The sequence below is a fragment of the Cyrtonyx montezumae genome, unplaced genomic scaffold, assembly GCF_038088225.1.
Source record: "Cyrtonyx montezumae isolate F1298 unplaced genomic scaffold, pur_monq_1.0 scaffold_24, whole genome shotgun sequence".
Classification (NCBI taxonomy): domain Eukaryota; kingdom Metazoa; phylum Chordata; class Aves; order Galliformes; family Odontophoridae; genus Cyrtonyx; species Cyrtonyx montezumae.
In genome coordinates, this window is record NW_027071981.1 from 8093899 (window position 1) to 8120773 (window position 26875).

The following is a 26875-nucleotide window of genomic DNA, read 5'->3' on the forward strand; positions in this document are numbered from 1 at the left end:
ACAACATTCCCTCTCCAAAGCTACGTGATTATAAATGTTTAATTGTTTTTTTTCACTCATAACTGCTTTTAACTAGTGCATTTAATCCAGAATATGTTGAATATGTTATTGTTAAATGCTTTTCTTTGTGCCAGATAGGAACCCCAATACATGTGAATTGCTGCTGTGTATGTTTAATTAAAAGTAATGCATATACATTGCTGAAAGGAACTGTCAGCCTCCTCCCTATATGCAAAGCCTGAAGTTACTGCTTCTGCTAAATCTAGTGGTTGTAACCAGGCTTAAGGACTTTTTTATGTTAACCTGAAGCATTTCTTATAGTCTCAGTCTGCATATATGCCTTTTCTGTTTAGTATGGATCAGCTGCCTACAAATCAGTTAAGCACTTTTACTTAGCACCAGCAGGGCTTAATAGGGTGAGGAGGCTGATGACAAGGAGAAGGTGTGAATAATAGTTTATTCATCTGAAACTATAGCAAAAGCTATCATAAAATGGGGGTTTGTACATTTATACTGAGTAGGTCCTCATCCTAACCCCTACTCAAGAGAACTGGGGAGAACTTCTTCCTTACAGAACTTTATTTTTAATTGGTCTTAATGTATTTTTAATTATTATAGCCTAAACTCTTGGCTACGGTTTTTTTTAATCCAGTTTCCAACCTTCCAGAGTATTCATGCAAGACATAATTAAGTTGCTCCTCCATAGGAGAGTGTCAAATCACTCGTATCACTGGTGGATTCCCTTCAGTGTTCTGGGCTGGTGTCCCTTCTGCATCATCTTCCATCTCCTCATGCAGTAACTTGATGCCTTTTTTTTTTTTCTTACCCTGTGAGTGAAATTTGTAGTCAGAAACACTGAAACTCAAACTTATTTTGCCTTAGATAATCTTATGTATTAATACATTTCTAGTGGTAAATGTTATTTTCCATATAATTCATATCTGATTTCTAAAACAAGTAGCTCTTCTCGCAGCTTTCTGTTTCAGTGTGTGAGGACGAGGTAAGCAGAAAATGAAGAAAGTGTATCAAAAAGAAAATGGAGGTGTGAAATTCTTTGTTCTTTGTACTGGGGGGTGAGAACAACAATAACAACAGAAAAGGCCTGGAAAGGGATTTACAGCTCTTGCTGAATTGATAGTAGCCATCTCTCCTTAACAGAAGTAGAAAGATTTTAGAGGCAGTATTTCCCACCAAGATACTATTTTTGAACTTGGGAATGAAAAGTCCAGTAACCAGCTAACAGTAAGATAGCTAACTCACTTGGTGTATTTATGCCATCTGAAGTGTAGGACAGATGTTGATATATGGGGAGGGAAAGATTCCTGTGGAAAACTTCTGGATTAATGCAGAATGGTGAGGCCTGTTGCATTGTGAAAGCTAATAGTTTGAAGATTTATCCTTAAAAATCAGTTCTAATAGCTGTTCTGCACAGGGAAGTTGTGTCTGAACTGGTGTTACTTGGCTAAGTACACTGTTATTTTTACTGTTTACTTGTTTATTCTACTGTTACAGAACAGAAACAGTTCCTTTTTTTAAGTGAACATAGTTTGTGAATAAACATTTGAGAATTCAAGCTGGCATAGAATACGTTTTTAGTCAATTTGCTGTGGCTACGTTAAACATTAATATATCAAAGATGTCTAGTATAAAAGCAGTAAGTTGAAGTCGGGATACTGTTTTGGCTGGAGTGTAATTAACAGTTGATGAGTTTTGTGAGCCTTTTGTGGTAAGGTTGAACTGTACAGGACTGGTAGAATTACAGATGACTTGGGTCAGAAGGGACCTTAATGATCCTCTAGTTGTAGAATGTCTGTCTAAAATATATAGTCAATCTGTAGATTCTTTATGGAGGTTTTCTTCATGGAAGAGGTTGGATACTCTAGTAAGGCTTCCTTCTAGGCAATTATCAATGAAAACCTCTTGTCTGTAGAAGTGATGGTTAACATTGGATTCTCTGAAGCACTGCAGTTCAAACTGTGCAGGAAAGTTGAAAGGGTGGGGCAAGATGAAGTAGGCCCTGACACTTCTCTGCATTTAAGATTTATGCATCTATGTGTAGAAATGCATATCCATTTTTTGATAGAGACCTCAAACTTCCATCAACAAAAGATGGAACCTCTGTAGATCCTTTCAGAGCCTGAGTTATAAGTAAGTTTGAGCTTTTCTTGTTTGTCTGTTTTTCGCAGAAAGATACGTTTAGAGCGTCTTTCTTCCAGAAATTTTGCTTAACTCTTTTAAGGAACACCTCCGATACCTTCTCAGGGAAATACATCTCTACAGCTGTTTGTTTCACTTGTTCACTTCTGCTTGTGGCTTCACACTTCCAGCCACAATATTGTTTTTCCAGAATATCACTGTAGATAGTTGAGTGCATCAGTCTGATGCTGGTGTTGCTGATAAACTGGAAATGAAGATTCATTCTGTCATAGTTCTGGCTTTGGCCTGTTTCCTAGCCTGTGCTAGTAGCAAAGAACCACTCAGCACTGGCAAGAAATAAGTCACAGTCTGTCAGGTATTACACATCAAAGATTGAATCCTGAGCGTCAAATCAGGCTGCTTAGTTTTAATCATCAACTGACAGGTGCACAATAATTTTTATGCTCCCTTCTTGTTAATCTACATCAACGGTGGGCTGTGCTCTTGACGTGTAGCAGATGAAGGGAGGGGAAAATGCTGTTAGCTAGCTACTGTACAGCATGAGGTTCTTCAAGATGTAATCTGTATTTCAAAGTAGCCTTCTATTCTTGCTGTCTGGAATCTTCTCCCTTGGCAGGTTTTGAGTAATACCTGCTTGTCCAGCCTTTGAGAGCATGGAGAAACCGTGGCACATGTGTGTTATTGACAAGCTTAAATGCTATCCAGATGCCCTTTGGGGGGACTGTAGGTTTCTGAAACCATCAGATACTTCTATTATCTTGCAGAGAAAAAGTGGCTGTTCTGTTAAAATGTCAATTATGGATTAATGACCACCATTGTTTCTGCATAGTTTGCAAGTCCAGCAAAGAAAAATGAGTTACATGTAGTTAATGAAATGAAGGACTTCTGGTGCTGAATTGATCTCCTAAGCTTTGGCAGAGGGTAAATTAATTCAGATCTAACATTGGAAGCTGGTGTTCACTAGATCCTTCTTTCTTGTCACCAGCAGTTTTCAGAAGTATTTAAATTCAAAGGAGTTCATGTAAAACGCCTATTCTACTCCCATTGTACAGCAGTGATGTTAGAAAGAAGCAGCAGTTGAAAGAATGTAAGTCTCAGTGTCTTTAAACCTTCCTGGCATACATCTGGGAAACATTAATCATTCATATGCTCATGAATCAAGTAAAGCATCTTGAGATGGCAGCAGCCAGTTCTGAATTGGCTCTGTCAGTTTCAAGCAAGTCCTTGAGAGCAGGGTTTTTAGCCAGTGTGGCCATCCTTCCAGATTGCTTATGGCTGTGTCTTTTCTCTGTTAGCAAGCCAGCAGGGAAAAAGAGGAGTGAATGTTGTTCAAACAGTTGCAAATCTACTTGGTCAAAATGGTGGTATATGCTTGTGGGGAGGGGGTGGAAAGCTCTATTAATTAGTGTGCTTATGTTGTGCTGTTTTGTTGTGCTTGTGGACCATTCTACAAAGCTCATCAGGGTAAGATTGGGTTTCCCTCCCTGCTCTGCTTGCAGTGACTAACATGGCTGTCTCTCTAGGTGTTCATACAAATGAGTAACAGTGGAACAATTGAGTAGTTTGCAGGTGTGTCAGATCGGTAAGTAAGAAACGAGTGAGACTATGACAGGATCACTCAATGAACGAAGCTGAAACCAGGGTGATGATTACCAAGACTGACAGCAAATAGGGGCAAAGAAAATAAATTTAATTCGCTGGTGTTATATAACCATCTTAGTGCAGCCTGTAGTTTCATTAGTCTGAGAACATACCTTGTAAGGGAGAGCTATTGCATGTGGTTTCACTTTTAGCAAATTGACTGTAATTTAGAATAGAGGTGTAGGAGATTGAATATGTTATTACACTGGTTTTCTTAGTTGTGGGGTTTTTCCAGTGTGCTCTAGCACGCTTGAATTTACAGTTGTGAAGGTCATGACTTTATGATTGTGATCTTCACTTTTTGGGTAACAGAGTGCTGGAACAAACTGCCCAGAAAGGCTGTAGAGTGTCCTTCTCTGTGAATACTCAAGACCTGTCTGGATGCCTACCTGTGTGATCTGCTGCAGGGAGCTGCTATAGCAGGGGGTTGAACTCAGTGATCTCCAGAGGTCCCTTCCAACCCCTACAGTTCCATGATCCTTCAAACATTATTGTCATAGTATCATTTCATTTCTTTTTTTTTGACATTGAGAAACTAAAACAGTAATACGTAAAGAATGAATTATCCTTTTTGTATCAGGAAAAGGTTTACAAATACATTCAAATATGGTGTACTGTAGTTGTAAATACTTCATTCCAGCTGAAAGAAACAGGAGAAAAATGGTATTATTTTGAAGAATGCTCTTTGCAGTACTTGAGTTTGGGATTGGATTGGAGCTTCTGTGTTTTAGTTAGACTAGGAAATATGAAGTATAGACATTGTATGCTGTTTAAATGTCACTTCTGTTCAGCACATTGAAGTCAAGCAGTGATTTCATTGTCCTGTGGTGGTGACTTCTCTCTTTGCTAACTACACGGCCATGCTCCTAGCAAGCTGTCAGCTGTGAGATTACTGGGGCAACAGTTTTTTTGTTAGTTACTTTGATTTCATCATTCATGCCAAGGTGCTAAGATGACTCAGAATTAGAGTGCCAAGATCAAGCTTTGGCTAAGAGGTGCTTAGTCAAACTAAGCTTTGACTAAGCACTTCTGTATTCCCTTCTGAGAGAGGAGAAGGGAATACAGAGGTGCTGAAGTTTGCTTCAGAATCTCAGACTGGTTTAGATTGGAAGGGGCCTCTGCAGGCCCATGGTCTAGCAGGGACACCCACAGCAGAGTGTCCAGACCCATGTCCTGAGAGCTGATAAAGGCCACCAAAGAGGAGACTGCACAGCCTGTCTGGGCAACCTGTGCCAGTGGTGTCACCTACACAATAAAGAGGCATCTCTTTATATTCAAATAGAATTTTATTTATTTATTTGTAAAATCCTTCCAGTGCCTTATTGCTGTTTCCCCTTATTTGTGTACACTTGCAAGCTAAGTTTCACAGTGCTTTGGACCAAAGAAGTCTTCGGGTTGATGCTTTTTTTAATTTCATTTTTTTAGATAATTATCTCTTTTGGAGCACAAACCATTCAAATATTATCTATAAGATTCTGTCACACAGTACTTACCAGGAGGCTTGTTAGCCATCCACCTGGTTTGCAGTATGGCGTTTCTTCCTAATTTAATACTCCTTATTCCTGCAGCCCTCCTCAGCTGAGGTGTTGTGTCTGACCAGAGCAGTCTGTTGATACACCAGGTAAAGTTATTTTGGTTAAGTGAGAAGTGCTTACTCTTTCTGGTAGATCAGTGTGCTTGGAACTGCTCCTAGGCCATCTATGCTTCTCTTTCTGTGATAAAGTTTTATATATATAATCAAAATTGTTTGTAGAAGAATGCTCAGCAGCTGTGCACCTGCAAAAAAACATCATTTCCAGGCTGTATGTATTTGTTTAGTACTTCTTAGTGTTTCTGGAAAAGCAAGACAGAGGAACAAGTGGCACAGGCTTGTGGAATGGTTGGGAATAATGGGAGGGAGTGGGAGAAGGGAGGTCAGCACTTGTCACAGGACAGAGGAGTCCCACTGGGGCAGCTGCCCTGGGGACATCATTTTTTATGTTATCATTAATTTTCCAGATAAATTTCCTTCTCAAAAATATTCAGAAAATGCATATAAAAAGAGAGAAGGGCTTTAATGATTCATTTCTTCCTGCATATGTTTAGTCCACCGAATTGCCAGAGTATCCTGTCTTGTAATCACCATGCTTTGTGTATGTGCCAGAGAGAAAATACGCAGTGCAGGTCGATAGTGATGGTACTGACAAGACATGGAAAGGAGTTGCTCAGTTGCAAAATGAATGAAGTTTGTTGGAATGGAAAATTGGGTGCATAAGAATGAGGATCTGTTTAAGAAGAAGCAAAGTTCAGGATTCTGCTGTGGTTATACACAGAGACTGAACGGAAAAGGCAGCAGAGGAATGAAAAATAGTGTGGTGAGAACTTCCAGCACATACTAAGACTTCTGGATATCTTAAGACAATATGGAAAAATTAGTAGTTGTGTTCTGTTCTGTGGCTTAAGCTTGCTATCAGGTAACCAAGCTTATGCTGCCTGTTGGAACTTCATTGTCTCTCTTCATGCTGTTAAGAGTAAACTTGAAGTACAAATTACAAGCGCCTCTGATGTGCAAAACAAAAAATCTGCAGTTGAAGCTGTTGGCAATTGTTACATTCTGCATGAGATTGTGTTTCTGTATTGCTTACTAAACAGAGCTTTGGCCAGATTGGAACCACAGGAAAAAGTTTCTCCAAGATATTGTCAGTAGTTTAATATACAGGGCATCACCTGCTAAGCTCTGAACTTGGGAGAGTTCATTGTGAACAGGTCTCGGTTTGAAAACTTAATTTAAGCTGCCTCTGTACTTTTACTTCACATTTTATTTTTAAAGAAATTAGTAATTAGCTGACAAAAAAACCCACAACCTTGTAAAGAAAATTAAGTGCAGTTTGGCTTTTACCTCTTGCACATCTTCCATGCACGTGACGTTGCAGCTGTGGCTGCTGATGTTTTGGTTCAGTCTCTGACATTTTGCAAACACTTCGAAGTTTTATCTGCTTCAGTAGCTGCTGTGGTAGCTGCTGGGTTGAGGTGCTCAGGGATCCTTGTTCAACGGGGCATGGAAATCTCTGTACTGCAGCTTCCTTGAGCATCAAATACACAACTTTGTTTCTAGTGTTCCTGATGTTTGTTTTCTAGCATGCACTGGGGGTGGAAGACAGACCATAATGTTCTCTTAATTTGTATTTAGATATAAAGCCCTAGTATTTTAAAACCAAGTAGAAAAACTTTTTAGACTTGTCTCCCCGAGTAGGCAGCTAGAATATGTCTGGTTGTCCTGCGTGGTTTGCTTTCTCAAGAACTGTTGGCCATCCCTCCTACCGTACTTACTACTGGTGGCAGTTTCTCATTTTTACTGTCATTAACAAATAGCTTCAAATCAGAAGTTTCCAACTACAGTGCTATTTTATAATTTGGTGTTAGTTTTCATGACCCATCTTAATAACATAAACACTAACAAATAATTAATGAGTAACAAAGAATTTTCTTAGCAAGCCCTGATGTTGCTTGGTTTTGCCGTAGTTCCCCATGCTGTTTCTACTCAGTCATTTCCCTGCAGCTAAACAGAGCCGTGCTTCCCTGCTCCTGTCAGGTACTTAGGAGTTTGTAATTCAAGTAATAGAATACTAGGGAAAGGCATTTTGAGAAGTTTTGAGTAAATAGTGATCAGATATGTCTGGCTCAGAGCATGTGCTTAGGAGCAAGCCTTCAGAAATATGCAGGATCGTTCCAAGCTGTGTTAAATACAACATGCTTTTGATTGAGCCAAGGCTAAGTGAGGCTTGCTTTGTTTTTATGCATGTTGCAGTCTTAATCATCATCAAATGGCCTTTTTGAAAGTCAGATTACAAGTAAATACCCCTGCAAAAGGGATTCTGTCCCTTTTGCTCAGTAAAACAACAGTAATTTGTGGTCATTCTTGGTTTGATTTCCCACCACCACCCACCTCTCTTCTCCTCTTCCTTGGTCTGTAGTGTTTTTGGTCTTTTAGCATACTGTTTCTAGTCAGATTGTTCAAACAGTGGTAATTCGTAATTCTCCATTTCCACAGTGACATTCAAAATGCCATGAGTGTTGATGGTAGGACTTGGGCTGAGGAAGAGGGAAGCAGTGTGTTTGGTATCACTGTAATGATGAGTTAGGAGGAGCAGCCAGAAGAGGTAGCAGAGTACATATTCCACCTTTTGCAGTTTGCAGTTACCTTTTTGTAGTGGCAGGGCTATTGGATATCCAAAACCGTGGGTATTATTAGCTCAAAGTGTTCTTTTTTTCCCCTCCCTCCTATGTCATGGTTACAGGATCTGAGTCCATGTGGTGTCCCTTTGCTTCTTCTGGATCAGTGGTTTTAGGTAAATGGCAGCTGCAGCCAGATATGACTTGGAAATGGTATGTGATCGTACCAGTAGGGATTAAAAGGAAAAAAAAAGGTTTTGTAGTCTTCAGAGATAATACAAGCCAACAGACACATGAAAATGTTATCTGGGTTCTATAAAAAACCATTAATCAAACTGTGTTGTCTTCATGGTGGTCCTCTATTTTCCTACAGTAACATGAAATTATACAGAGTGCTTATGTTGATGGATGATTTTACTTTTACTTCCTTTGCTGTAACATAATCTTAAGACGGACAAAAAGGAGTGACAGCCAAAAGCAGTAAGCTTTAAAGCACTAACAGTCTACTTTTTCTTCCTGCTTAGAGAAGCAAACACCGTACTGGCTGTACCCATCCCACCTCCAGCACACAGGAAGAACTGTCTGGTCTTTCATCTCTCTTGCAATTTGGCTTTGCTGACACAATCATATATAATTCTGGGCCGATCACTCCCAGTTTATTCTAGTATTAAATGGATGAGATTTACCTCTAGTTTCTTGAGAGGAGCCCAAACTTGTGTTGTCACAGTTGTTTTCTATTCTGTTTATTGTTTTAACCATGAAGAGATGTATTGTTGCTCAGCAGAAATCTTTTGGTAGTAGGAAGCCTTCTCAGTCACACTGGGCTGCTGGTCTGAAAAGGCTGAAGATAGCTACAAACCTTCCCTGATTTTTCTAGTCAAAAGGGACATTTCTGCTGCAGTCTTCTCTGGATAGATGTAGAATTTCTACTCTAATCATTAATGGGTCCCAGAGCACTCCTGCATTAGTGTGTAATCTGTTGTCTTAACTCCACCTATTTGTCTAACAAATTCTGAAATATTTCAGCTTATGTCTTGATTTATTTTTTTTTCTTGGCTCGGTTTGCTGCTGCAAGGCAGATTGATGACTGCCTTTAGTTGTCATGGTAAGCATCTCAGATTCTTTTTTATTTTATTTTAAAGAACCTTAGGAAATTCCCAGTTCAGTATACCACTGCTCCTTGACATAACTGGGCTCCTGCTGGGCCAATGTATTGATAGGTGTCAGTCAGTTCTGATGGAGTCCCTATAGGGCAGATGGCTCTGCATGGCAAGCATTTCTAAATCTGCTGCTGGGGGGTAGGAGCAGGGGATTTTGCCACCACTCCCTGCCAGTGTTACAGCAGTGCTGTGCAGATGTGGTTCGTGGCAAAGAGATCTGTGGGAGGTTTTCATTTCCTGAAAGTTCGGTGAAATGATTGTGCCCTGAGATTATGCTTTATGGGAGTTATGCTTGAATAGTTGCAATAGTGTTTGTCATAATGAGATTCCTAGCGATGTGGATTGTTTTATTACACATAAACTTTCCTGTCATTTCAAGGGGAGACAGATTTCTCTAACTTCCTGTGCATTGCAAGAGAATCTCTGCAAATGGATCCATTATAGGCTATCGAGATCTTGGGAAGTCAAAGGTAGATAACCTCAAGTAAAATCTCTGCATCCTCACTGAATTGCTCTCTCCTGTGCTGTGATTTTCCCCCACTTTTTGTTTTTAAGATACCAGAAGCACACACACACACACACACACACATACAAATCCCACCTGATGTTGCATTTTAGCATTGCTAAGGAGAGTTATTTATAAACCTAATTCATTCTTTGTAGTTTATGGATATCATTAATATCCAGATTTTGTGTAATTAAAGAATGTGACCTTTCTGCTTAGTAGTTCAGCTACTCTGTGCTTATTGGGAATAATCTGTTGTCTCATATACCTCCTGTTTGTTTTAGATCTCCTGTTTCAGATGTCTTTTCCTGGGAAGGTGGGATTTTCTTGGGAAGAAGATGAGTAGGAAAGGTTTGGCTTTGCTGGTGCTTAGGTGTGTTGAAGTACAGCCAGAAATTAAAATATGGTGGTTGATCAGAACAGTTGCTGTGGTCAGCTGTAATGCAGAATAAAATGAGAGCATGCAAACCTCTTAGTGTGTTTTTGGGGTGTCTTTATACTTGTCACTGGCTCTGTTGTTTGTAATGAGTTGAAAGTTGCAGTGTTTAAGCTGAAGAGGAGGATGACCTTCTTGACTGGTAGAAAATGTAACGAGGATGGGCTTCTAAGTGTCTTTCTTACATAGTGCTTAAACGCTGTGTTCTGGCACCCTTAAAATCTGCTTGGTCAGCTTTTTCCTGGTATCTTCAAGGAGCCATGCAGCAAGGCTGCAGCTTTGGAAGTATTGCTTTGTTAATGAGGAATGCATCCAAAAAGGGATCCTTGCCTCTTCTCAAAGAAGGCTTCTGAGAGCAGGAGTTAAGCTGCCTATGAGGCAGGAAAGGAACTCCACTTAATAAAATAATTGTAAAGCAGCCACCTGGAGTTCTGTTTATTACTTTGATGTTATACTGTTATCAGCTGGGGAAACGTACCAAAGGAAAAAATTATCTTAGTCTGGTCTGTTGGTACTATTGTTTGAAACCTAGCCGTGCTGATTATTAGAGCTGCTAGTTCTAAGAAAGCTTTCCTCCCTTTTCCAAAATGAGTTATCCAAGAAGCAGTTCAAGCACACAGGCACCTGCGCAGTTATTCTGTGTGTCTAATAAAAAATACACATGATGATCTATTTGTTTTTAACTTTTAACTGGGTGCTGGTACAATGCGAAGAACGGGGAGATGTTTTCTGGAAAGTGACCAGAATTTTCCGTCCAGTCCTTGTTAACACTTTCTGTTCCTGGCTTCTGAAAAGGAAAATATTCATCATAGTATTTAGTGGGTTTTTAAGTTAGTATCCACACGCGGTTTTGTGGTAGATGGTTTTAGAGTATGAATTCCCTTGTGGATGAGGCTGGGATGTGAATAGCTGCTCGTGACTGTCCATAAGTTTTAAAGAAACACGGCTGGGGATAAGCTTTGGGCTTGCAGCCAATTTCTTCCCTAGTTGTCAACTTTCACTTTGCCTGCTTTGTGCCAGTTCTAAGAACTTAAAGTGTTTGCCTTGTGTGTATAAGCTGTATTTTAATATTCAGCATTTTGATAGTGCTAGTTGACCTCACAGACCTTTGTCAGAGTGCTTTCCTTCTCATTTGATTTGTGTGACCTACATAAGGATTGATGTAATGAGCTTCTCTATGAGCTGAGTTGGAGAAAAGATTGGATTCTTAGATAAGTTAATTTCCATTGCATCTGAAGAATAACATAAAAAGTCAGACTAAAGTACTCTGTATAGTTATTTTCTTCCTTGTGGTTAAAAAAAGTAAATAAAAATAGATGTCTTGTAGAACACTAGCTTTTGAGCAAATAAAAATAGAGTTGAGCATCAATCCGATCTATTCTTGTACTTTTTAGGTCATCATGTTATCTTATACTGCATGACCTAATTCCAAAGAGTAATAAGCTGTCTCATTTGATTATTGATGTTTAAAAGCTTAAAATGTAAATTCCAAATATATCTATATATATATTGCTTTATATGAGCACCAAGAATTTCAGTTCTCATACAGAAATAATTATCTTCATGTACTAAAAATTCCACATATGAACACAGCAAGGCTTGTTTATCAAAGGAACGATTACAATAAGCTTGGATAATGTTAAAGAATAAGATATCTTTGGTTTATCAGCTTAGAAATTGCATGTATGCTTAAAATATCCTAGCAGTCACTAATGGTTATTTTGTCTAGTCGTGGCTTTCCAGAAGCCAGAGTCACTTTATTCCGTATGGCGTTCAGTCTGATCTTTCTAGAGTCTTTCTGAAACCATGCACTTTTCAACTTAGGTTTGATCCCATTCCAAACTGGTGCCTGCAACTCAGGTTGGAGATCATTCTTAATCTTTCTCTTGCTTCCAATTCCTAACAGCCTTGACTCCTGGCTGAGATTAATCCTTCTTGTTGAGCCATGCCATCAGAATCTTGCAGAAATGGCACCTCTTCAGTTTTATCTGCATGAATCGAGTTGCTTTGAATATTGTTTGAAAAATACTGCAGGATTTACGTAATGATAATGAAAACACGTCACCAATATTTATCAAAGTCTTCAGTTTTAGGGCTAGTAGTAGCTATGAACCAATTTACTTTTTAGTTCAACATTTTCTTTTACCATTAAAATTAAAAGGAGGGGGAGTGGATGGGTGTGTACACACACATAGTCGAGAGCTTGACCATGAGAGACCATGAAATTCTCTTCCCTTATGATGGTAGGTCTTGGTTCAGTGAATTATTTCTTGCAGTTGGACTCAATGACTCTTGTAGGTTCATTCCTAACGAACTATTCTATTCTGTCTTTGCACTTTGTTTTCCTCAGTTGTTGAGAGTTTTTCTGTTGTGATATTCCCAGCTAGTGGCTCTCTCTTTGAAGATGAGTTAAATACACAGCTCCTAAATGAAAATGGTCTTCTCTGCAGTCGCTACTCCAAACTACACACTGCACGGATCTGCAATCCATAACATGAACTAAATCTCAGCATCGCAGAACTGTAGGGTTTGGAAGGGACCTCTAGAGATTGTTGAGTCCAACCCCCTGCCCAAGCAGCTCCTAGCCCAGGTTGCACAGGTAGGCGTCCAGGTGGGTCTGATACGTCTCCAGAGAAGGAGACCCCACCACCTCTCTGTGCAGCTCCAGTGCTTCATCACTGCACTGTGAAGAAGATCTTAATCTTAAAGGCTGTCCTGAATTGTCAGGAAAGCTTCCATGAGTGTAAGAAGTTTGTTTCATTTTGTGTTTTGTTTTGTTTTGTTTTTCACTCACTTAAGGAGTAGCAAGTATGCAGCCATTTCTACCAGTATCTGCTTATAAAAGAAATCTGACATTTCTTTGGGACGGTTTGCAGGGACATAGGATGAGTTTCTGTTGCACTATTGAAACATACAGCCCTTAAACAGGGCTTTGCTCACTCCCAGGTTGTTTTTATTTAAAGAAAAATGGTGGTAGTTTCTCTTTGTTTTGTGCTTTTTTTTTCTTTTGTTGACAATTTGTTGCTGAGATTTTCGTGTTGTGGGTGCATATACACAACTACAGCCATGTGGTTCTGTTATCTGTAAGTTAGTTTGTCTTCATCCCTATCCATTTTTTGCATATGTATCTTCCTTTCCCTTAAGCTTTATTCTTCCTCTTTTAGGCACTGCAGTTCTAGGCAGTAAGAAGTAATGGGATCTGTCATCTCAACAGGTTGGCAGCATATCTTCCCATGGTATTTTATGGGCATGGGTTTTGACCCTTTAATTTAAAAAATAATAATAATTTCAAATAAAGTATTTATATCTTCTTACATAATACAGCTCATATAAAGCATTATAGGTAAATGTTTGAGAACAGACTCAGCTTTTTAAATCTGTTATACTGCAAATGTATTGACTTAAAATTGTGACAGCATCTGGGAATCATTTCAGCAGGTGCTGTATGAGAGCATTAATATTACACACATGCTCCCCTGAATTTGTTTAATGTCTTTTATCAGGCAAATGCTTCTACCATCAGCAGATGTTGATAATGCCTTTTATTTATGTTAGTAGAGGCAGTAGCCAGTACCGTTGCACTTAAATTGGTTTTCTCAAAATGTTTTGGAGGCATTGAGACTCTGTATCTTATTATTTTTTACTTTCCTTAAAACAGGAGGATGTTTATGTGAGTGTTTGTAGGGGAGAATTTTTAAAACGCTTGCTTAGCACAGAAGGTTTCCAGGCAAAATTATGAGTGTTGTCATGTTACTCCTTTATGGAGAGCTAACATATAATGCTCCTGCCCTGTTCTGGGCCTTGCTACTCACATCCAGGCTTCCCTCAGGTGCCCTCCTTGCCAGGCAGATGGAAGAAGGGAGATTTTAATTCTTCCAGTGCCTGCTGTGAAGTCTGAGTGAGTGTATGCATCTCTCTTAACATCATCTGTGCTAGGAAGGTGATCTTTGAGCAGGACTCTTGCCATCCTTCTAAATCTGCTGTGAAAAAATGAGTACACTTCCTTTCTGCTTAGCCAGTCTCTGTATTTCAGCCAAACTGACCTTTACCTCCGTGCTTCCCCCACAGACTTCTGTCTTCTTTGCAGTGGTAATATGTTACATCTTCAGCAACTTCTACTGGTCTTCTTTTAGGAACCCAATTGGGGTTTTCCCATTGCCCTTTTCATCACCTGCAGAGAGATCAAACCTCGGTGCTTTGATCTTTTTTTTTTTCTTTTGCTCATTATATTTTTCCCGTGTTCCATGGGGCAGTTTTGAACTATTGTATTTACCCTCAAGAACAAGAAAAAAATATTGCTGTTCTGACATGCCCCGTGTTCAGTGTGAAATGAGAGGAGGCTTAAGATGCTTAAAATCCCTGAGTAACAGGGATCAGCAGCAGAATTCGTAATTACTCTATTTGACTGTGAACAGAAAAATACTGGGAGTGAGTATAGTGGTGTACAATATTGAAGCATGCTCAGGTACCAGTTTGGCTGTGAGGAAGCCTTGCTTTGGGCTGCTGCAAGGCCTGCTTCAGAGCCCCAGCTTCCCACCATTGCTGCGTGTGAGGGAAGCTGGGAGCAATTCTCTCATAGGATCTCTCTTCCAGCTGCCGATCTCTTCTGGTTAGTTTGATGACAGTATTTTTTTATCAAAGGTGTCAAAAACACGTAAAATTCCGTGTCTGAATCATGGGGATGTGATCAGTCACCTAGTGAAGCATCAGCAATGTCCAGTGAGAGTGCAGTGCCAGGGCTGGACTGGACGTGTCACGGGAACATATGCTGCAGGTCATGTATTGATATTGCTCTGTGTAATGGACAAACATCCTTCAGAGATAGGCAGGTTCCTCCAGTGCTAGTGAGTCTGTCATGTAAGTCATGGGGGAATGGAGGGTAAGTGAGCTAGTATCTAGCTGAACCTGAGGAGTTTTATTATTAAAAAAAAAAAGGAAGTGTTTAAAATTTCACAGTTCACTCACTGTATTTAATCCCACATTGCTGCAAGCAGAAAGGTGAGGTTTGAAAACAACAAGAGAGCACTGAGATAACTTTTCTTCAGACTTCAGTTGGTTAGCTGTCACTGGCATAGCAGCTTGAGCTATGATGGGGTGCGTAAACCTCCATAAATACAATTGTCGTGTAATTTATTTTGTGGGAAAAATAAACCCATGACATTATGATCTGGAAATGTAAAGGAGTACTTTTAGACATTTATTTTTTCTTTGATTTGTGTTTTGAGCAAGGACTGCCTTAATATTCAAAAGGATGCACAGTATGTGTTTTTGCTGTGGTGGTTTTGTTTAATTTTGTCTTTTCATGGTAACATTCCAGAAAACTGCTTTCTGTACAGTATTGCTTTTCTGGCTATCATTTGTACATCATGTTATCCAGTTCAAAAATGAAAAAGCAGTTAAAACTAAAAATAAGTGATTTTTTTTTCCCTACAGTTAAGTTTCTGTGGAAAGTACAGCTTTTACTGTAGCAGGAAACAAAGCTTTGATTTATTTTCTTGAAGGCTTTTGTTAAACTATTGTAATTGCATTATGAGATCCTAGTGTAGGATGTGTTACCATAAATAATTCCTTGCTTTTATGGTTATGTTGCATAATTAAAAAAAATACATGATTTAAATATATGAATGAATGAATATCTTAAAATGATACCACACTTTATGCATTTCCTCTCCTCTTTAAAGCTGCTTCATGTCCTGTCTTCCTAATCCATTTTACCAAAGGATTTGTTTACTGAAGTATTTCTGAAATGCTTTGGAAAAAATTGCTATGAGTTTTGAGGTAAATGCCATAATTTCTAAGGGCTCTCATGATAATGAAGCTCCAGTGGTCCTTGTTATGATAGTTTTACGGGGGTAAAAAGTTTGAGCTAATGGGGTGATGAAATTAGTACAGCAAATAACATCTGCAAATAAAATGAAACCCTATTTTTAATCACTTAGAAAAAAAAACAGCTTCTGGTATAGCTGCTATTTATGTGTGTCGAACAAAGGTTAATTCATTTTTACTTTTTATGTGCTTCTTAATGTGGACACAGCATTCGTGGAACTACATTTCATCAAATGTTCCTTGTGCTTCACCACTTCCCCGTCCTTGCCCTGACTGGATGCATTTATCTAAAAATTGGCGGTGGTTTTTGTGGTATTAAAAATATGCTATCATTCTAACTAACAAAGTTTTTTTGTTGTTGTTATTGACAGATGATGATGTACCTGCAGATATGGTTGCAGAAGAATCAGGTCCTGGTGCACAAAATAGTCCATACCAACTTCGCAGAAAAACTCTTCTACCTAAAAGAACAGCTTGCCCTACAAAGAACAGTATGGAGGTAACTTGACACGGTTTCAATTGTGAAGTAGTTCTTGTCTCAGGACAGGGAGCACTTTCTATAACTTACCTAATGACCAAATTAATTCTGACTTATTTTGTTAAAGGGTGCCTCCACTTCAGCTACTGAAAACTTTGGTCACCGAGCCAAGCGTGCCAGAGTATCTGGAAAATCCCAGGATTTATCAGGTAATAACTCTACAAAGATTGGGGGGGCAGGATACGTTTTTGATAACCCCCCCCAACCACCAACTTCTTTCTTCTGTTGCTCCAACTGAGAAACTTCAGTGAAAGGACAACTAGAGGCTTGTCTGAGCTACAAATTTGGAACTTGACTTTAGAATCTGATCCCTAGTACAGATTTTTATTTCAGACCTTCCATTTTCTATCCACCCCTATATGCTGTCTTTCTCTCTTAGAATTTCTGTAACTAAGAATCATTTAACCATAGGTGTATATGAAACGACCAAAACCAAACATCAGCTTGTTTTACTTCCAGTTTCATTTCCTGACCTGATACTGAAAGCCTTGTGGAAACTTAGTATCATAAGCTCAATTTCTCTCAACAGTTCATGATTTTCCTTCAAGGTTGTTCACTTCTGATACATTTTTCATTACGCTCTTACTCACCTCCTTGCTTTATTGAATGTGGGTCATTTTACTCAAGTCTTCTGGTAGGGAAATTACACCACAGATGACAATTAAAAGGGAATTTTCCACATCTTTGCTGCTTGTTGCTTTTGTTGCATTACTGAGCTCATTTGGGCAAGGTACTGGAATTGTGGAGGCTTCTCCAGCATGGAATTGTAAACAGTGTTTTTTGTAATTGTACTCTTGAGATTGTATTGCAACCAGTCACAGCTGGACAAGGGAGTGTTCTTGTCAGACTGTTTTCTGTTACTGTCTCTCACAATATAGATGACAGTTACTCACTTTATTTTCCCTTTGAGTTTTCTGAGATGTGACTCTAAATTTATGCCAACACTAATTGCTACAAGATTTTATTTTGTTTTTTTTCTTTGTTGTTGTTATTGTTAGCATAGATAGCTATTTTGACTGAGTAAACATGGAATTTTCTGGAATACCACGAGTGGGAATGGTGTTTTATCATTTGGAACATATAGCTGTTCACTTAAGAACCAGAGAGGAAGTGAAAGTGTGGGTCCAGTAATGCAGGGATATGTCTGGACAGAGAACCATTCCTCCTCGTATGCACTCTGAGAAGTGCTTTTGAGTGTGTCCATCTGGATGAGAGCCAGTAACTCAAGAAGAGTATTCCTTATTTTCATCCTTATTTCAGAACAACTGCTGTTCTGAAATAGTTGCTATTTCAAAATTTTAATGTGCTCTTCCCAACAGTATTCCAATTTTTTTGGTTATTTCAATATTGACATGTTGTTGGTTTTTTTTTCTCTGCAACTGTCTTCAAATAGTCCTGGTGATAAAGGATAAAGGCTTCCAATCCTGAGACAGAAAGATTAATGAACATAGTCATCTTGATGAGAAAGTCACGTTATAGAAAATTTGTAAATCACTTCATTTAAACCCTTTTCAGTAGAATAATAAGAAATGAAGAAAATAAAAATTTAGATAGGAAAAAGGTACTATTGAGCTTTTTTCCTTACATTACACATGTAAGCAAGCTTTTAAATTCAGTATTGTTGTGACTGTCTCCTTCTATCAACTGAACTGTAAATGCCTGCTTCCGTTGTGATCTTTCAGCCTTCAGTACCACTTGTCTTCTGTGATTCTGTCATTTTGATCACTGATTTGATATTCTCTTCCTTTTTGTTTAGTATTATGTAGGGTTTTTTCCTCTCACGCTGCACCATATATTTGCATTTTCTTTTTATACTGAGTAGGTGCTGCCTGATAACCACCTTCAGAAGAGCTGAGTTCAGAGACAGTTCATTTCTTTCTTTTCACTGCACACTGGAGTTGCAGTGCATACAGAAACTCTATATTGGATCATTTATTGGTTATTCCATACATCAGATGAATCTGTAGCCCATGGCTTAAAGAATTTAATACCTTTTTGATTTTTTTTTGCCTTTTCCTAATGATTTATATCCAAAATTACTGTATGCCATGTTTTCTGACATCTGTTTCTTACAAAATGAAATAAATTTTCTAACAGCCTCTGTTCAGGCCAATAGCTGCTAGTTCAAAAATGTTGTTCATACAAGACATAAGGATTCACAGGATGGTATTCTTCACCTTCATACAAAGACAAACGCACTTTCAGGCAACTTTTCCTGCCCTCCATCTTGGTAATGCTGTATTAGGTTCTATCTACTATAAAAATAAAAATAATTTGAATTCAGGCATATCCTGTGGAACAAAGAAAGACATAGCCAGCTATGTTTCTATTTTTTATCTTTTTTTGCTATAATAGCACTTTATTAATAATCATCAGTATTTGAATTGTCACGTTAGAGTTGTGGTCAGGGTTGGTGATAAACTTTTGCATTTTGTCTTTTTTTTTTCATTTAGTTTTATTCATATTGACAAAATGAAGGTTAAGTATGAAAGTTCTTCAAGCATATGAAATAGAGTACTGCTACTCCTGGTAGCTGGAAAATTAACCATTCTGCTTTAGTCACCAGATAAGGCAGTTTTAAAGGTCTATTCTTGTAAACTTGGGACAAGGACGTTCTTGCACCTTGTGTCTAACTGAGCAGAAAGACAACTTATAGGTTCATAGGTTCATAAGGTTGGAAAGGACCTACAAGATCATCTAGTCCAACCATCCTCCTATCACTATCCCTACCCAACTACTAAATCAAATCCCTAGATCAAGTATCAAGTAAGAAACTTGAATTTCTTACTTCTAAAGGATTTTTATAAAGATGGAAGAGGACAGCAAATGCTTCTGAAAAAGAAAAAAAAATCTCAGTTTTGCAAGTAGTGCCTAATTAAATGCCTACAAATTAAAATTACCTGGAAAAATTGCAATATGTGATGTTTTTTTTGTTTTTTTTTTATTAAGAAGAATTTTTTTTTATGCTGTCAAAGTTGGTTACCATTTTTTCCAGTGACGGAAACACATCTGGATATAAATTTTTAACTTGTGTTGTGGCCTAGGGAGGAAAAAAGAAAGAAATTTTGAGCAATGGGAGACACTACTCAAGTGAACTTCCCCTTTCCATTCAAACTTAGTCAAGTCTTAACATATATGTAAATGTAAAGGAAGATGAAGTTGTGAGGGCTGTTTAGTCAAGAAACCAATTGTCTAGGGAAGAAGATAACATTGTATGATGCCTCAGATATTTGCATGTTAAAAGCAGAAGACAGGTCATATGAGGTCTCTGAGAATATTTACTGTCTTGTGTTCACAACGTTACGTTTTAACTTTTAAGACTGTATCTCCACATCTAACTGGAAAGCTACCAGAAAAAGATGAATTCAGAAGCAATGCCCAGCAATCCTGTGATGCATTTCAAGGGTAATTAGGACTGTAGAATGAGTTGCTGCTGCCTGTTTGATAGGGCAACAAACTTCAACCTCCAGTGGAAAAATACCTTCTTAAAAACCAGCACTTAATGTGCGGGTAGCATTTTTGGATGATTCCTGGCTGCACGCACCTCATGGGTTGGCACACGTTCCCCATAACTTTTGGTCCTTCAAGTCTATCTTGAACGTAAGACCTTTTCAGACTACTTGCTTGCACTTCATTAGTTTTGGTAATTTTCTGGTTTCAGCCTGACTCATGGGATTTTTGTTGTAAAATAATAATTGTTTGGCCTTAATACTGCTACTGATAGGAACTGTCTTGCCAAACTTCTGGACATTCATTCCCATCTCCTTCTTTGCACCCACGCTGGTGGTTCTGTAGCTTGTAAACAAGCTGCACTGAAGAGCCAATTCAGAAAAATGTTAATTTGGAGGGGGGCACATACGAGTGAGGAGGAAGTTCTGGTCATTCTTTTTTCTCTCTGTGTTTAATACTACCAACTTTCAAGTTTATTTTGGGAGATAATAGGGAGTCTTTTTCCTTTTATACAGCGTTGATTATTAGACTGGAGAGGTGTGTATGTAGTGTTTTTGCCCCTCGCTTGTTGCTATTAAGACCATCAGGGTTTGTGAATCACTTATTGCACCACTGTATAAATATTATTAAGGAACAGGTTTAGGGGATGTCACTGAAGAGTCAACAGTGTTTCAGAATTTCTGCCATCTTGTATATGTGAGAAAGGCCTCATTTGGAAACTGTTTTTCTGAATCTTACTCCCTCAAATTAAGTAGTCTTCTGTCAGAGGGTCACTTCAGCTTTCTCTCTATATTAGGCAAAATGAGAGTTGTATTGCTCCCTCAGTTTTTAGATGTTCTAGGAAAAAATTAATAATGCAAGGAGCATTACATGGGTATAATTGTGTTATGAATATAGCAGAAGCTCGTAATGCCTTGCATACAAATCCACTATAAGTTGAAAGCTGTTCTGTATGGTTCTACCTGAGAAAAGCTCTTAAAGGCAGAAACCAAACAAATGACCTCTAAAAACAAAACTGCCCTGTTGCAAGGATACCTGCCACAGAAGGTCCCTGTGAGAGTGCAGACTGCAGATGGCCTTTTTGCTGTAAGCTGTTGGTGTATACTGGTGCCTGATGCCTCTGCAAAGCACTAAGAATGCCACTTTCTCAAACCTGTCTCAAGTGATACATCATCAGGAAAGAATAGAGCTTCATTTGGCTTCATTTTTATTCCTTTTTTATTATTTTTAATTTTATGAGAAAACACATAAATGGGAGTCAGTAGAAGGATATCTTGGAATTACTGCTCGATGGCTTTCTATATCCCAGGCACATTTCTTCATGATGTGATTGTTGTGTGGAGGTGGATAAGTTTTTTATTAGTAGCTTCTTCAAACTGACTGTTTCATAATTTGTGAACTGTTGACTCTGGTACTGGATCGTTATTACATGGATAGTATGGGTTAGTTTAGCCACAGCAAAGCTAATAGGAAAGAGCCAGTGTATCTGAAATACAAGTACAGCTGATTTTTGTCAATCTGTAGCTTCTACCTGACACCAGAGTTAACCATTTACCTACATTTGTCTTTAAGTGTACATGAAGGACACTTAAAAATTGAGATTTTTGAACTCTTAAGTTGGAGTCTTGAAAATGGCAAGTTGGCAATGTATTTTGATCAGAATTTTGGGCTGCTTAAATGTGTCAGTAACCTTATATAAATCACTATTTAATAGCAGCACCTGCAGAACAATATCTCCAGGAAAAGTTGCCAGATGAAGTGGTTCTGAAGATCTTCTCCTACCTGCTGGAGCAGGATCTCTGCAGAGCAGCTTGTGTGTGTAAACGCTTCAGTGAGCTGGCTAATGATCCAATTTTGTGGTAAGTGAAAAGCTATTCCTCATTATCTTGAGAAATATAAGCCGTGCTGCATGAGATGCCAGGACAATGGAAAAAATGAACTGTTGGTTAGGAACTGCAATTAGTTGCGTTTAAACAAATTGTGTTTCAATCTCGCTGGTTTACACAAGCATTATTTGGTTACTTATGAATTTCTGATCAGGCGTGTTAAACAGTAACACTTCTGATTCTCTAGTTGTGTAAATACTAGTTAAATAATGACTGCTTTAAAATGCAGTGAGGTATTCCTTCAGCAGCTGCTCCTTCTGTTCTTCCCCTCTTTAACCTTGTTCACATTTCCATGGGGTTTGTATTTGACCTGAGAAGAAATGCATATCTAGATGTAAAATGCAGGTTGGTCTGTGTTAGGTATTTCTGAGTTTGCTTTGGCTTCTTTTTGGTTTTTTTGCTTGCTTGTTTTTGTTTTAATGTTCGGATACTCTGGTTGTTTTCTGACATACAGATTTACCCATCTTGGGGTTGTTGAGAATGGATTAACGGGCTCTGAATTAACATTATTTAATAAGGAAAAAGTAACGTGTTTCATATGCTGGGGTTTGTCTTGTTCTTTGTTCGTTTTCAGATAAAGATAGAGGCTAATAATGAAGTTTGAGTATGGCATCACGGAAGTGCTGTTTTGTTTTGTCCAGCAGAATTTTGGTGATGTTTTGTTAGCTGAGTCACATTTTTGAAGATTCAGTGGCATTCTGTGAGGCTGGACTTAATATCATTCAGCTCAGGCACTGCAGCTATTTGTATTCTGACACTAAACAAAAGAATCCAGTTGTTTTGTAGTTGGAGCATTATTTTCTTTTAAGCCTGTGTAATCTGCTCAACGATGGAAATTTGCTTGAGATATGGTAAATCATTTGTTCTCTTTGAATGCATTTTTTTAGCCTTTTTTTTTTTTTTTTTGTAAGGTGAAGAAGGATCGGCAGCATACTGAGTTTTGTTGTTCTTATGCTAGTAGCTTTCCTAAGTGCTAAAGCACTGCTGCAGTTAATACACAATTAGACACTGATTTCACAAGCAGTGTAGCTTAAAATAAGTTCTTCCTGTGTTTCAATTACATGTTGAGAATGGGACCGTTTGGATCCTGAAACATGTTAAGAGTTATCTTACAAAAGCACAGAAGTCAGTCCAGCAGAGAAATTGTTTGGAAAGTGTTTAAGTGTTTGGCACCAAGGTTTTCAGATTCGTTGTCATGAACTGTGTCAAACGCTGTCGGGGAAAGAAATACATTTATTTTTAGTGTGGTATATTAAAATGGAAGAGGAGTTTGTAGTACATTAATTTTCTTCTGTGATTGACACTTCTACCCAGGAAAAGACTGTATATGGAAGTATTTGAGTACACACGCCCAATGATGCATCCTGAAGCTGGTAAATTTTATCAGATTAATCCAGAAGAATATGAACATCCAAATCCCTGGAAGGAAAGCTTTCAGCAACTGGTAACAGTAGTATTAATTTATATTTCAATTTAAAGGTGATTTATAGAAGTAAAAATCTCAATGTCTGAAATACAGCTGATGATATAGTAATAATTTGGTTTTTGGAATTTAAAGTAAGTGAGATAATGAGACTAAGGAAATGAGAGATTCCTATGTTGTTATGCAATAGGGAAATATCTGAAGGTATTTCTTGATTTGAGAGATGCTGTAATCAGGTGTATTAAAGGTGTGCATGCTGATGGTGAGATTCATACGCTTCTTCCTCTATCGAGCTGAATATGGATATCACTTGGGCTTAAGTAGTGCTTTACAGCTGACATGATTGGAGCTAAGCAGATTACTTTTAAGGCATGTGATGGAACCTCTAATCTGAAGTATCAAAACACTGTAAGAATGTCTGGGTGTGATATCTGAAAAATGTAGGAGGGGGAAATCAGTAAAATATCCAAATGGATGTTACGCAATGCGATGCGTATTTGTTTTTAAATTTCAGAAGTTCATAAACTAAAACTTGGCATCTTGGTTCAGTACTAAATCACATGTGAAGGAGTAAGAGGTTAGTTTTTGTTCACCATATAAAAGCAGTTTTGTTTTGAGGTAAGCAGCTACAATCAAGACATGGGAATAATAGCAGTATTGGTGGAGTGCGTACACACACACAGCGTTTATTGTCAGATTTCAGTTCCTTCGTAGGCCTCTGGAAGGCCTTGGTTTAGCTGGTCACTCTTTTCAGATTCAGACTTTGTTTTTGGTGCTGCACACTTGAGTGCCTAATGTGGGAAGTCAGCTATGATACTTAGAAAACTGAAACTTAACTGATAATAGCAAGTAGCTTGTTAAGGGATAAGTAGATCCCTTATGTGTACATTCACATGTCTGGCTGTGCATTCAGCTCCACCTGTCTGCAACTTACCATAAACTATTTTCCCTGTTTCAGTACAAAGGAGCGCATGTAAAGCCGGGGTTTGCTGAACACTTCTACAGTAATCCCGCAAGATACAAAGGAAGAGAAAATATGTTGGTATGTTTCTAAGCAGTCTTTCTTAAGAGTATTTGTGTATCTTTGCATGGATATCTCTCTGAATTTGTCCCTTTTCTTCTAGTATTATGATACCATTGAGGATGCTCTTGGTGGAGTTCAGGAAGCTCATTTTGATGGACTTATCTTTGTTCACTCTGGTATATATACTGATGAATGGATATATATTGAATCTCCAATCACCATGATCGGTGCAGGTATTTAAACTAAGAACTTTTTTCACTTGAGGCATGACCTGTGTTAACTGCTGCCTTTGCTACAAAGATATTCTGGTGTATCTTGTATGTAGTATGAATACCAATCTTTCTTTGTGAGCCTAGCGAAATAAATATTTTCTGTACAAGAAAAAAAGCCAAAAAATGGCTGATGCTTCAGACCAAAGTATACCATCATCTGCTTGTTAGTTCTAGGAATAACTTCTTATTTTATTAGGAGAAAAATTGAATTTGTCAGGAGGTATATTCAGTTAGGACTGCAATTGAAATTCTCAGGTAGTTCATATGAAATTTGTTTATATATAACTTATCTCCTGAGTAGAACCCAGCAGTGGGAGCAAGACCAAATTAGTATCTGTCCCATTTTCTTCAGCATTATAATTTCATCTCAAGGAAGGAATGAGAACATCTAGCAGAAAGATTCTGAGACTAGAGGTTCTTTCTCTGTTCATCTCCCAACTGTTCCTCTAAAAAAGAACACCTTATGGAGAAGAAAATAATCTGTACTGAAGGACTTGGGGAGTTAATTTACAGTAGTACACCTGTCTGCAAACTGCGTTGCTAGAGTAGCTTTTTGCTCTTTTGCTCTTACTGTGAGCATACTAATTCTGAGTAACACAATAGAGTGGTAAGAATTTAGGTTTGTTTGGTAGAAGTTTTTGTTAAGTCTTAAATCTCTTGCCTCTCCAGTGACCATAAGTCGATTTGCATCTCTGTGCATCTTTTGAGATTTAAAAAAAATTAAAAAATGTCCTCAAGTGTTTATTTGTTCTGCCTACAAACTGTCTTGTTCTTGAGTGAACCTCTTTCTGGCACATCCTGCCTGGGTGTTGTAATCTTGGAGGGAGAACTGTTTTGACCATATGAGGCAGATAGTTCCACTGTTAGTCTTGAAACTGGTTCCTGCAGATCAGCAAGGTGCAGCTGAGTTACTATGTTAGTTTGTCAGTTCAGGGCTGCACTAACAATACTAAATGTGCTGAACTTCCCACTTAGAGTATGTAGGTTTGTTATGGAGAGGTTTTGGATCACAAACTGAATTCCTTTTGGGTGAGACTAATCTAAGACATGTTCCTGGAATACACTTGCTGCACTCTAGCAGTCAGTGTGCATTCAGTCGAAGGGACCAGGCTAGGACTGATCCAGAGTCACAGTTGCTTCTTCCCTGCCTCATTTGCAACAAACATGGTGTGGGTGTCTGCTCCTCAGCACAGAACTTTTAACTCTGTAGTTCCACTCCTGGTATGCTGCAGTGCTTGCCAAATGCAGGCACAGCCCTGAAGAATTAACAAAAACACTGACCTGGCTTCTGTTTCAGTTAGAGGGTGACAGTAATGGATACTAGGGCAAGAGTCATACTCCTTCAGTGTTAAAAATCCAGATCAAACTGGATCAGTACTGTTCTAAGATATTTTATATCTCAGTTTCTAAATGAAATTTGAAAGGACATCTCTGATACCTATTTATGCCCCTACATACTCTGACTTCTCTTAAGTTTGAAAGACCCTCTGCTACAGTAACTCTCTTTCTCTGGAATTATCTTCACTTATTCAAAAAATCAATTTTAAATGCAGGTCTTTGAAAGCAAAGAGACCTGCACTGTGTATTTAACTATCTTAGGGAGGAAGATCTCCAAGAGTAAACCAAAAATGCAAGATATATTTGTTTCGGTTTCTGGTAGTGCTGTCTCTTCACGTTGTCGGACTTCCTACACTAAATGGTCAGCGTCTTTGTAGAGGGAGTCAATCTTAAGATTGGTCAGAAAAGAAAAATTAATGTGAAGCAGTAAGCCTTGGAGAAGGAGTGCTCTTTCCAGTTCAGTCTGCGCTTTTCAGAGTGGTAGGGCCAAATCTCATTGTAATCAGCTTTCTTGAATGATTTCTTCTGTGGACTTGTGAGGAAGCGCAGCATTTCTAGAAGGGCATACTTCAAACTCTGAAAGTTTGTCTTCTTAAATGAGAAAAATTTTCTTGCAGTATAATGCCTAGTGTTTTAAGTTTGTTCTTCTGTTTAATTTTGGTGTTTTATTTTGTTGTAACTAGGTAAATGAGCATAGTACAGTTACTTTGTCAACATCTCTGCAAGATCTCTACTCTTTAGGGACTCAGCAGCTCTTCTTAGTTTAATATAATCCACGAACTGGCTTTGTATGTATTTGAGTCTTGCATCCGGACTTCTTTTAAAAACATTAAAGAAAATTGGCCCTAAAATGGAGACTCAGCTTACTATAACCTTTTGATCCCAACCCATATTATGTAATTGGCAAGCTGTATGCTGGATGTTTTCTCCAGAAGGATACTGTAAGAGGTAATACCAAAAACTGTGCTGAAATCCCCCTCCCCCAACCCCCCCAAAAAAATCACATCTACTAGCTTCCCTTGGTCAACTAAGTGGGTAACCATGTCGAAAAACAAAATTAAAAGAAT

General features: G+C 38.4%; 1 protein-coding gene across 2 annotated transcripts in view; it reads left to right on the forward strand.

The window, feature by feature from the left end:
• Positions 1-26875, forward strand: part of FBXO11 (F-box protein 11) — a 61736-nt gene that overhangs the window by 14912 nt on the left and 19949 nt on the right. The window contains exons 2-7 of one of the 2 annotated variants that reach the window (XM_065739589.1): positions 16249-16376; positions 16483-16564; positions 21583-21724; positions 23066-23195; positions 24133-24216; positions 24299-24431. In XM_065739589.1, the coding sequence (XP_065595661.1) occupies positions 16249-16376; positions 16483-16564; positions 21583-21724; positions 23066-23195; positions 24133-24216; positions 24299-24431 (699 nt within the window). Of the gene's footprint in view, positions 1-16248; positions 16377-16482; positions 16565-21579; positions 21725-23065; positions 23196-24132; positions 24217-24298; positions 24432-26875 lie in introns of both variants that reach the window. The other variant, XM_065739588.1, reaches the window with a different exon arrangement.